The following is a 12007-nucleotide window of genomic DNA, read 5'->3' as shown; positions in this document are numbered from 1 at the left end:
TCCCCTACTCCAAACTACTTAAATACAGATAATGGCATCAAATTAATGTTAGCTCCCAAGTCACAGAGTGCTCTGCTAGCATACCTAATTCCTATAGAGCATGGTATTGTGAAACTCCTTGGATCTTTCACTTTTGCTGGAATTTTATTTTAGAGCATATGACTTCTTTCCTGTATTAAAGCAACAGTTTCAAACTCTCCCAGCCTTCTTTTTCTTGCCAAGATGTCCTTTAGAAATTTCACATAGTTTGGCATTTGCTCCAAAGCTTCCACAAAACGTATGTTTATATGTAATTGCTTTCGCACTTCTAGGAATTGCTGAATTGCTGAATTGCTGTCCTGTTTTTATTTCTGGAACCTTTGTGGGAAAGGTGGTGGATGTCTAAACTGCTGGTTAGATTCGGGAGGTACCAAACTTTGTTTATTTAGGTTGGTGCAGGCTGTGGCTACTGGTGTTGCAACTTCTTTTTCAGCATGTTCTGGTTGAATTTCTTCTGCAGTTGTTGTAGCTTGGCTCATGTAATCAGTGTCTTGATGGGGAGTTTACTGTAACAGGCTTCGCTTTTGAGTTGGTTTTTGTACTGAATTGCATTCTATCCCATTTTTGGTCATCTCAACTAGGATATCAACATTCTTTCCAGATCTCAAACTAATTACTTTGTAGTGTTCTTTGCTCTCTCTCCTAGGGTCTTCTGTGTTGCTAGGTAGGCTTTCTTGAGTTTTGTTGCTCATTGCTGTAGCTAGTTGTCCCATTTAATTCTCCAGGTTTCGCAAGGATACAGCTTGACTCTGCACAATTACTTCATTCTTTGCAATATACTCCTTAATCAGTGTTTCTAATGAAATGATTGGATCCTGACTGATATGCTTTTGCCCTTGACTCTGCTGATGAAAACTAGGTGGCTTTGTGTTTTTATTCTGTCCATTTAATGCTGGAGCATTTCGATTCTGACTGCTCCATGAGAAATTTGGGTGTTGTTTCCAGCCAGGGTTGTAAGTATTTGAATATGGGTTGTTCTGAGGTTGTCGATTGAAATTACCCACATAGTTTACTGAAGTTGGATTCCCATGACAACTATCAAAGTCATGTTCCTCACCACAGTATACACAAGAGAGTGCAGTAACTTGCTTTATTGTTGCTGGAACAGATGTCATGGCTTTTACCATATTAGTCAATGAAGTAACTTGTGCTGATAAGGCTGTAATTGCATCTATATTATGTACCCCTACTGATCATCTTGCTGTTGGTTGCCTGGCTGAAGGCCACTAGTAATTATTATTGGTAATTCTTTCCAGAATTTCATAAGCTTCAGTGTAAGATTTGGATAACAGAGCTCCATTTGCTGAAGCATCCACCATTAACCTTGTACTTGGATTCAACACATTGTAGAAAGTTTCCAATTGTATACAACAAGGAATACCATGATGAGGACACCTTCTGAGCAATTCTTTGAATCATTCCCAAGCCTCGAACAAACTTTCATCTTCTAGTTGATGGAAGGAAGTAATCTCATTTCGCAACTTTTTATTTTTTGTTGGTGAAAAATATTTCATGAGGAATTTATCAGCCAATTCATTCCATGTAGTGATGGAATCAGATGGTAACGAATTTAACCATGCTCTTGCTTGATCTCTTAAGGAATAAAGAAAGAGCCTCAACCTTAAGGCATCTTGTGTTGCTCTAGTAATCTTGAAAGCATCATTTACTTCCAAGAACAATTTAAGATGGAGGTGAGGATCTTCATTTGGCAATCCATTGAATTGCCCAACTGTTTGCAACATTTGAAACATCACTAGCTTTAACTCAAAATTTGCAGCGTCTACTTCAAGTCTGATGATGCCAGGATGTACAACTTGAGGAGTTAACACAACATAATCTCTTATGGCTCTGTCTCTGTCATCAGTCATGTAAATAATATTTTGTTGTCTAGCTGTCTCCCGTTAGCATGTTCATTCTGTTCTACTTGAATGTTGACGGGTTGTAAGGGCCCGTGAGGGTTCAAATTTCCCTCATCCTGCAAATTATTCATGCCTGAAACAGTCTTTGAATTTCTTTGTTCTCTTCGCAATCTCCTGACAGTCCTTTCAATCTCAGGTTCGAATTGGAATACTATAGATCTGTCCTTCCGCATGCACGTACTGATCTACCAATCAATAGAATAAATCAAGTCAAATTTGGCGCTATCACGATTTACTTCACACTTCAAAAATAAACAATCAATCCTCGGCAATAGCGCCAAAAACTTGTTGGTAAATTTTATAAGCAATATCTATCAATGCCAATGTACAAGTATACACAACAAGTAATAAAGTGATAAGTATTCAAGATCATCTCCACAGGGATTGATGTTATTCAAAATGTTATAGCACTCACAATAACGCAACTCAACTTGAAACCAAAACAAACAATTGTCAAATAATTTCTATCGTAATCAATAATTGAAATAAGAACTAAATAAGACAATACTGTATTGAAATAAACTAGATTAAATGTGTCTAAGATTCAATTGAGAATATAGTAGTTGAATGATCAAACTCTCCTAGTGGGGTGACTGTTGTTTACCAAATTAGCACCAGTTGTTAGAATAAGTGCTGCAGCACCAGTTGTTAGAATAAGTGCTGCAGCACCAGTTGTTAGAATAAGTGCTGCAGCACCAGGCAGAATAAATCGGCATCCTCAGCTATCGCATGTTGGAAGTCTCATACCTTTAAATCTACTAACAATGACCAGTTGCTTATATATTTACGGTACAACATTATAACCTTTAATCTTTCTACCCTACAAAGTGAACACCTATGTCTAGAGTGTCACATATCTTAACTTCAAGTATTGCCCTTATGAGATTCATGATAACCTAATCTAGGAAACTCGACTTAAGAACAAGTAATACTCTAATAATGTCCGCTAAGACATGCCATTTTACTGCTCTATCTTAACGGAAACCATTAAATCGGTGGTCAACCAAAATAAAAGTTATATTCATAAAAGCTATTAGAGTAAAATGCTACAACAATACCATAACAACATATAAGAACAGTCAAGAACTCATTGGATTATTTGTCACTCAACTACAAGTAAATTTAGTTCATAATCTGGATGAGAGAAATAAACATAAACATATTGGTCTCAGAATACATCAAATCAATTAAAGGAAGAAGATAAATATAAGTTGAGCACGGTGAAAATCAAAGCCAAGTAATTCTGCACGATTCTCCAATGTTGCCGAAACAATACTCTTCAATTCTAATATTCTTATTCTTCGTTCCTTCTAATTATTCTAATGATAATTTCCTTGCCGCCCCTCTATGTGGTGCACCTCTCCTTTTTATATTGCAAATTAGGTTAAACCAAAGCCCATGAGCGTGCATGTGTTTAAATTAGGAAACATGCAGATCGCGATTTTATGGCTGACCCACGCCTAAGTTTTCTCCCGCATTACTCCCAAATTGCTACAGCATTGGTTGCTCTAACAGCTGCTACAACACTGCTTTATTCCCGATTGTGCTTTACTTCTTTTGTGGTCATCTTCCTTTCTCCTCTTGCTCTTCTAATGACTCAACATCCTCTCATGAATTTAAAACCTACAATTTAAAACATGTTTTTAGCACAAATTACTATGATTCAAGCAAAACTTATTAAGACTTAACTAAAATGAATGTTTATGCAAAAGGTAACCAAAATGTAATAAAAACACCTTATTTGTTCTCTAAGTAACCTTGATTCAAGTCTAGAATTGATGTTATAACTCTCATTTCCTAGAGTTATCAAGAGCGCACGACCGCACTCGTCCAAGCCTTGTATTTTTGACACACATGAGAGATGACATTGAGGCATACATGCAAACATGTCTTGTATGCCAACAAGATAAAGTGAATCACCAACTTTTGGTTGGATTGTTAGAGCCACTGCCAATAGCATCAAGGCCATGGGAAAGTGTCACCATGGATTTCATCTCGACCCTACCCAAGTCCGAGGGGTGCGGAAGCATCATGGTCGTGGTCGACCGCTATAGCAAATACACGACTTTCATTGTCGCACAGACCGATTACAAAGCGGATGAGGCTGCTCGCCTATTCCACAAGCACATCGTCAAATTATGGGGAGTTCCGAAGAGTATCGTGAGCAATCGAGACCCACGATTCACCGGACGCTTTTGGACGGAGCTCTCCAAGTTGTTGGGAACTGATCTCAAGTTCTCGACAAGCTTCCACCCACAAACCGACGGGCAAACCGAGTGCATTAACAGCCTACTCGAGATGTATCTTAGGCACTACGTGAGCACTCACCAGCAGATTGGGCTAAGTTGTTGGATGTTGCCCAATTCTCATACAATCTTCAACAGAGCGAGGCTACGAGCAAGAGTCCGTTCGAGACCATCATGGGATTTAGGGTCCATCTGATTTCTATTCTTGTTTGTTGCATAAGGTAATTTCTCAATGTAGCCTTTGTTAAATTCATTATCGATTTAGGGAATCAAAGGTCTTGGGTTATTTAGTTTTGATATCTATCTCTCATCTGATCACAATAGTAATTTTCAATTTCGACTCACTCAATTTAGTTTTTAATTTTTAGTCCCAGATTTGCTTAAGTTAGCACGTGACACGCACGTCGTCAAGCAAAACCGATAGAAGTAAAACAGCAGCCGCTCGAAAACCGTTTTGGAATTACTTAAGTTCCCACTTGTGTGGCACATGCCCAAGACGGTTAAAGCAGTTAGATCGAGTGGGAAAGCTTGCAAGGCATCTTGGTTGCCAAAAAATAGCCTTTGTAAGGCTGATGAATTTGTTTTTATAAGGTGATGAAGATAGGAACTATTTAATAACTTTTATAAACAATATAAATGATATAAAGATGAGGGGACGGTATATTATTTAGTGTTATAATAGCTATTTTTTGGTAGAGGAAAATGTTTGATTAAACTAATATAAGTTTATTTTTATTTGAAGAGTCTTATGGGAGATGACTTATTTTTTTCACTTTTCTATTTATTCATAAATAAACAAACAAATATTTAAAGAATTAAAGTAAAAGAGTCTTTTGCTAATGTTTTATGACTAGAGACCAAATACTTAATTTAGCTTCTTATTTCCATGAGCTAAAAGTTGTCCTTACAATGAAAATAAACTTAATTGGCTTCTTGTAATGAGTACATGGACCCGATTAATAATCCCGGCACTAGGCCTATTATTTAATCCAAACTTAAAAACCTAGATTTCATATTTTATAATATTATATATGTATATTTTTAATTTATTTTATAATTTTATGATTTTTAAATTTTATTTTAATGAAATTGAGCTTGAAAATATGAATTTTAAATATTGAAAATATGAATTTTAAATATTTAAAATTTTAAACATATGTAATAGGTGGACCAAAAAAATATAATCATTTAAGATAATATATATTTTATACTATTTTTTTTTTCATAAAATTGAGGTCTCCGCCGGACCCCAAGCTTATGAATTGAAGCTCAAGTCCGACCCAGCCTCACCTCCTGTTCACCCAGGTCATGGCGGAGCAAATATTTTTGACATCCCTGGAGTATACAAAAAAATTCAACCGTTTTTTCTACTTTTTGTTTAAAAAAAAAAGGAGCGGGGCCATTTAATTGCACAAAATTACTCTTTCAAACCAAATACTAGGCCTACCACTCAAATTTAAAATTGAGTAGTGATATTTGGATGCCAATTTATCTCTTCAGCCCATTTTTTTAATTTACCCTATTTATTTCCAAAATCGCCCTTATTATAATTCTTTTTATTGGTTAAAATATTCAGAGATTAGCCACCCCATGAACCGCGTTCGCCCATTTCATTTGCTGCATTTCTGGTGGTGAAGAGTATTTTGATGTCAAGCTTCCATAATTATGAAAGCATAATTTATTCATGCAAGAAATAAAAATCATCCACTTGAATATAAAATGTTGAAACATAAAAATTAAAAAAATAATAATAATCAAAAGCAAACTTTAGGGAGGTTTGACTTTGGCAGCCATGAATTTAAGTAATATAAACAAATTCCAATTATTACTAAGGAAATTGGATACAAACTCCAAAATGATGAAGATGAATTTGGGATTTTGTTATAGGTATTTACGAGGCTCCCTTTTTTTATTTTAAAAGGGTGCTGTGATGAGAGGATTGACTTGTAGTGATGCCGATGAGTGGTGGTGGTAGATAGGGATGAGAGAAAATGATACTTCTATAATTATCTTCTATGAGTAATTCCAAAAATTTTTGGGTATAGAAATGGTGGCAAATGAGATTATTGACGGGTTAAATATCACTGCTCTTTAAAATTTTAGATTTTTCTCCATGAACCTAGGTAAATGCCACATGTGGCTAGAGGTGGCAAAAATACCCGCCCGGTCCGGACCCGGACCGTACCTGGGTGTTGCAGGCCGGGTAATACCCGGCCCGGGTATGAAGCCGGGTCGGTCTTGGGCATCACTTGATAAACCCGGAATCCGGATTTTATTAAAAAAAATTATAAAATATATATTATTTTAAATATTTTATATTTATTTGACTTATTTATTATACATATATAAAGTTTTAAACACTTAAAGTTTATATTTTCATGTCAAATTTTATTGAAATAAATTTAAAACTTATAAAATTATCAAAAAATAAAAAATATATACACATAAAATATTAAAAAATATAAAATCCGGGTACCCGGATTAAAACCCGGCCCGGACCCGGACCCAGACCGGTTGCATCCGGGCAGGGTCCGGTCATGGCAATACCCGGACCCGGCCCGGGGTTTTGCCATCTCTACATGTGGCCTTACTTTTTTGTTTTTTTGTCCTTTTAATTTACAGTTTAAAAATTCTCCAATACTCTGAAAATTTTATCAGATTGCTCCGAAAATAATGGATGCCAAACGCTCAATACAGAAAATTTCCTTTCATTATATTATTCCAGTACAAGTATCATCAAATCAAATGAAATACAAACTTCATTAGCTATTAAACCGGCTGGTGGTTCAGTATCCGTTTTCTAATAAGATTCAAGCTATCAGCATCAGTGATCATTGTGAGGGAGTGCAGCACCATAAATTGCAGCGATCCGAAAATAATCGCAAAAAAAAACGCTGTCCGCGAACATGAACTCCGGGGCGACACTAGAGATCTTGTGTACAATATGTTCAACCGCTAGATGGAAATAATTGATAACCAAGATTGCAACAGATTCCCACAAAAGGTAATGAGGTTGATAATGAATCTGGAGAAGCATGCATTGCAGCAATTAATACAAGAAACCAAAATCTATTAGATTAGACTATTCTTAATTGAGCCACTCCAAGCGGTTGAACCCATGCTCTCACAAATGGGTTCGAATCCCCAACTTAATATAAAATAAAAATGGTGGAAAAGATATAATCACGCAAATGGAAATTCTCTCCCGCAGATGGCCTTATATTTTTTTAAAATTAATTAAACACTGACTCTATTAAACCATGTCCACATGGGCAATGAATTAATAATTACCTCTCGCCAGAATCTCAAGTACTTATACCATTGTGCCACGGCAAGTAAGAAGAGGACTAGGATCATGAAACATTCGAAGGCCAGGAAACAAATTGCAGTGAGTACCTTATCCCCAGTGCTAAGGCTGTTATTGGGCTCCGTAAAGATGATGTATACAAGAACTGCGCCGATTCCCACGGCTGGATTGAATGTACCAAAGATGAACTGGAGAGATCAAGAGAATCGTAAAGAGAAAATAAACTATTTAGTTAATTATAGTTTAAATCACTATTATGATGATTAATTACCGCCTTAAGCATTTCGGTCCAGTCCAGCGAAAGCTTCATGCAGAGAAGTGTCTGATGATGGGTTGAATCCATCACCGATCAAACGAAATTAGCCGCAAAATAAAGCAAAACTAACATGTAGCCGAAGATGTTTGTACAAGCATTAACTACCTATAAATAATGCGTCAACTTAGGATAATTTAGTTAAGAATTTAAATCCAAGTGAAATAGCACATCAACTCTAAATACCGCATGATGAGAGGATAAAGATAAGTGCAATCTTGAGATTCAAGCTTGTAACAGAACACGCATGATATCCAGTGGTGGACCCAGAAACTAAAATGAGGGGGGGCTTAGTTTTAAAAAAAATTATTTAATTTAAATTTTTTTAATGTTCACTTGAATACATTTTAAGTCTTATAAACTTAAATTTTATTATTTTTTTTTAAATTCTAAATAATAATAGTAATAAATTCTTTTTTTAAATGCGTGAAAATATCATTTTTCGAAGTAGTTTCCACAAAATATTTTAAAAAATAAAATATTGTGGCTAATGGGATTTGAACCAAGGTTTTAAAACCATTAAATAGCACTCTTACCATTGAACTACAAATCTTTTGATATATGAAAAATGTGTCTAAATTCATTTATCTAACTTTTTTAGAAGGGCTTGGGGTACATTTAAAAGAAAATTTAATGGCCCAGGGGGGGCTGAAGCCCCTCCTGGGCCTTCATTGGGTCCGCCCACGATGATATCTACGTGTTACAATTCAGCCACCAGCTCAGCAGGTGTTACAGACCTATAGGAAATTGAAGTTGGTTTACATTTTTCAGCATTACTGTGTATAAAAATAGGATTTAATTTAAGTTCATTACTATTATTATTATTTTTTGTTAATTACCAATCAGCACTTGAATTAATTCGTAATATGACCTGTTGACCCAAAATACTACTCAGCCCACGTCTGCACCCTCTTATGCCTCAGTTTTGAATTCTGTCCCCAATTTGAATCAAAGCAAACCCACTAAAAAAATCTTTTGTGGATATTATGAACGGCCTAACCAGCTCGACGATTTCGATCAAGACCGTCACTTCGTTCGGGGGAGAGCCTAATGTTGTGCAAATTTTAATGTACTCGCAAGCGCACGAATCTATTGTAGTATAGATCTATGGTGACGAGTGTCGATCCCACGAGGAGGTGGATTTTAATTGTGTAGAATTAATTTTGTAAATGGGTTGTTGGATTTGTGGTGGAAATGATTTGGTATATGCTAAAACTTAAATTAAAATAGCGAGAATAAATTCTAAAATTGGAATTGCAATGGCGAGAATGAATTGAAGAGAATTCTATTGAAATGACGTACTTGGGTATCTGGATCCGTATCAACATGCATCATGGGCTAAATAATCCGTATTAATGCCAATTAAATCATGAGGGGGGAATCCACACCTCATGAACCACGCTCTAATCAATATGGTGCTAAGGGCTTATCGTGCCAAATAATAATAACCTTATACTAGAGAGCCGGTGTAACCAAGGCGGTATCTAGACAAGACTATTATTATTTGTCGACGAGAAGTCAAAACATCCACAAAAATTAGAGGGGAAGAGAAAATAAATTTACCAAATTAAGCCCATGACACATGTTGAGACTTCACCTTCAACCCAAGCTTGAAAGAAAATTAGCCACTCATAATTGAACTAGGGGCAAAATGGAAATTTATTAAAATACGAAGAAAATACAAGATGGAGAGGGAATTACAGAAAATGGATCCCAAAAATGGATTCAGAGATATCAAATTAGGGGGGGGAGGCCCCCTTTTTATAGATACATGGAGTAAATCATGGCCATCGGATTAAAAACAGTTTGGACGCTCAGGATTGCGCCACGTCATCAGTCAACAGTCCACGGTTTGACCACGCGGATGAACAGTAACACGGTTTGACCCGACTTTGAACAGTAACGCGGTTTGACCCGGATGAACAGTAACGCGGTTTGGTTGAAAATAATCCTGTGTGATGCATGCACCGTACGCGAGATTTTTCGTCCACTGATATGCTGCCACGTCACCATCAACAGTACATAAGAATTTTAGTCCAACAGGATCGTGACACCTCATCAGTCAATGCCACATCATCGGTCAATGCCACGTCATCATCCGTCTATGTGAACAGTGTCGTGAACAGTAACGTATACAGTACCGTACACGTGAATAGTACCGTACATGTGAATAGTGCCATTTTTCCTTTTATGCTCCTCCTAAGGTTTTCGACCGTCCTGAGTTTAAAAGTGATGTCCGTTTTGCCGTCTGATCTCTCCTTTATTGTGAAATGACTATAATGCCCCTAAAATACATAAAATACTTAATTAAAATAAAACACATGTAATTAAATCACAAGAAGGTTAAATATATAAAAGTAAGGGTTGTTAGTAAGACTTAAAATGTAAAATGACGGTTTTCTCCTTTATAAATATGCATTTTCTAACACTCAACACACCCCCCAACCAGCTTATTGCTAGTCCCTAGCAAATAAAGCGAAAACAAAATTCCAATTCAAAATAATTTTTTTTTTTGTTTTAATAGAAACACTCGTATTTATTCCATCAGATTAATGATAGCAATCAAATAAAAGTATAAGCATTATCTCCAGTCTAAAGCAACATCACACCCACATCAACCATCCACATGAATTAGCCCAGTAGACTTTGTTTTAGCTACTCTCAAGAATGACATGTCAAACCCCAAAATCTCACTGGAAGTAGTGACACTCTCACAAATAAATTAATCCCAATAAAAATAGTCACTCCAATGAATGGTAATTGAGAGAGAAAATAATAAAGAAGTGATATCACATGCTCTCACCAAGATGAAATAAATATGCCCTCAGCTAAGAAATAATACGATCTCAAGTCAAATAAAATGTTAGTCAACCCACTTTATTTATCTTTTTTTTTTTTTAATTATGCATCACTACATCTTTTTAGCCCATATAACTAGCTTCTACTTCAAACTATAGTTCCCTAAAATCAAGAAGGACTTTTATTAGGACGAAACGTAGGCTAGGGACATGGCTAACAAAGAAGGAAAATAAGGAAAACAAAGTGTATGTTTGAGAAAAATGCAGAGAATTTTTTTTTTTTTTTTTTTTTGGAAGTTGCAAGGTGGATTTCACCTATTTTTATTCTTTTGAAACAACAACTTTTGTTTTTGTTTTTGTTTTTGTTTTTTTTTTTTTGCTTTTATTTGGCATAACTTCACTGAACAAAATAATTATTTACATTTTCTCAAACATAAATAGGTGATGGAACTTATAAGATATCGGGTAATACTCCAAATCGGAGTGGGTCAAGATGATAAGTTGACAAAGAAAAGGTTTTTTTTTTTTTTTTTTTTTTAAAGGCTCAAAAGGGTTAACTATGGATATTAAATAAAAGGGATGGCTTGAAAGGCTCAAACGGATCAAAGATGGCCTCTCCATCGTCTTTTAGGGTTCTAAATAATCTTCCATATCTACTAGTTAGATGGGCCTCCAAATGTAGCAACACACTCTTTTTTCTTTTTCTTTTTTCTCTTTTTTTTTTATTTTACAATTTTTTTTTTAAGGGTTAACTCAAAAGTAATTTAGAGATCGTGTATAAAATAATAAACTGCTAAGCTGTATAAAGAGTGGGCAAAAGGGTTATTCTCCAAGAAAAATAATAGGCTCAAAAACTCACTTGGTACTTATTATGACATGTTCATTCCTTCAAGCAACTCACATTTGTCTCCGACATCAACATGTAAAGTAGCAAACATAGCGTAACATCACTTAAGACCAAAGATAATACAAATACTAAAATTTGAAATTAATCATGTCATCCAATGTTAAAACAAATCACACATTTTTTTTTTAAACATCATTCTACCCCCCAACTTATTCTAAACATGAAAGGAAAATATGCATGCAGAAATGTGAAAATGATGTATAAAAACTAATTAGAAAAGTTACACGTAAAATGATAGAAAACGAAAATGATTTTTTTTTTTTAAAAGAAGATGCGTTTCTAGAGGAACTACACTCCATATTCAGCCATCTTCGACTCAAAAGTTGGAAAATGTATATTTATAGAGGAGAAATTAAAGAAGAAAAATAAACATAAACACATAATAAAGAAAAAGAAAATGTCTGAATTTTTTTTTTTTTGAATTTTATTTTCAAACAATGAAGATGCGTTTCTAGAGTAACTACACCTCCATATTCAG

The 12007-nt window shown here is 35.3% G+C and overlaps 1 protein-coding gene and 1 non-coding gene across 2 annotated transcripts; one reads left to right on the top strand and one right to left on the bottom strand.

Annotated features, from left to right (window-relative positions):
- Window positions 1-1416: 1416 nt before the first annotated feature.
- Window positions 1417-1523, top strand: LOC112095568. Its single transcript, XR_002903942.1, has one exon. It is a non-coding gene; the product is annotated as a small nucleolar RNA R71 (small nucleolar RNA).
- Window positions 1524-6994: 5471 nt separating this feature from the next.
- On the bottom strand, window positions 6995-7887 carry LOC112101085. The gene is made up of 3 exons (XM_024191050.1): window positions 7783-7887; window positions 7496-7699; window positions 6995-7229 (listed from the first exon to the last, which is right to left on the bottom strand). The coding sequence occupies exons 1-3, from the start codon at window positions 7852-7854 to the stop codon at window positions 7029-7031; spliced, it is 477 nt and encodes a 158-aa protein (XP_024046818.1). The 5' UTR covers window positions 7855-7887; the 3' UTR covers window positions 6995-7028.
- Window positions 7888-12007: the final 4120 nt, after the last annotated feature.

The sequence above is a fragment of the Citrus clementina genome, unplaced genomic scaffold (genome assembly GCF_000493195.1).
Source record: "Citrus clementina cultivar Clemenules unplaced genomic scaffold, Citrus_clementina_v1.0 scaffold_9, whole genome shotgun sequence".
Classification (NCBI taxonomy): domain Eukaryota; kingdom Viridiplantae; phylum Streptophyta; class Magnoliopsida; order Sapindales; family Rutaceae; genus Citrus; species Citrus x clementina.
The sequence above is the reverse complement of the archived record's forward strand: the minus strand, read 5'-3'. Positions and strand labels throughout refer to the sequence as shown.

What these genes read in the sequence shown, in the direction of transcription:
- LOC112101085 (XM_024191050.1), bottom strand. Translation starts at nt 7,854, where the DNA reads ATGGATTCAACCCATCATCAGACACTTCTCTGCATGAAGCTTTCGCTG. An exon ending in GGACCGAAATGCTTAAGGCG is followed by an intron (nt 7,700 to 7,782) that starts GTAATTAATCAT and finishes TGATCTCTCCAG; the next exon opens with TTCATCTTTGGTACATTCAA. An exon ending in ACTTGAGATTCTGGCGAGAG is followed by an intron (nt 7,230 to 7,495) that starts GTAATTATTAAT and finishes ATGCTTCTCCAG; the next exon opens with ATTCATTATCAACCTCATTA.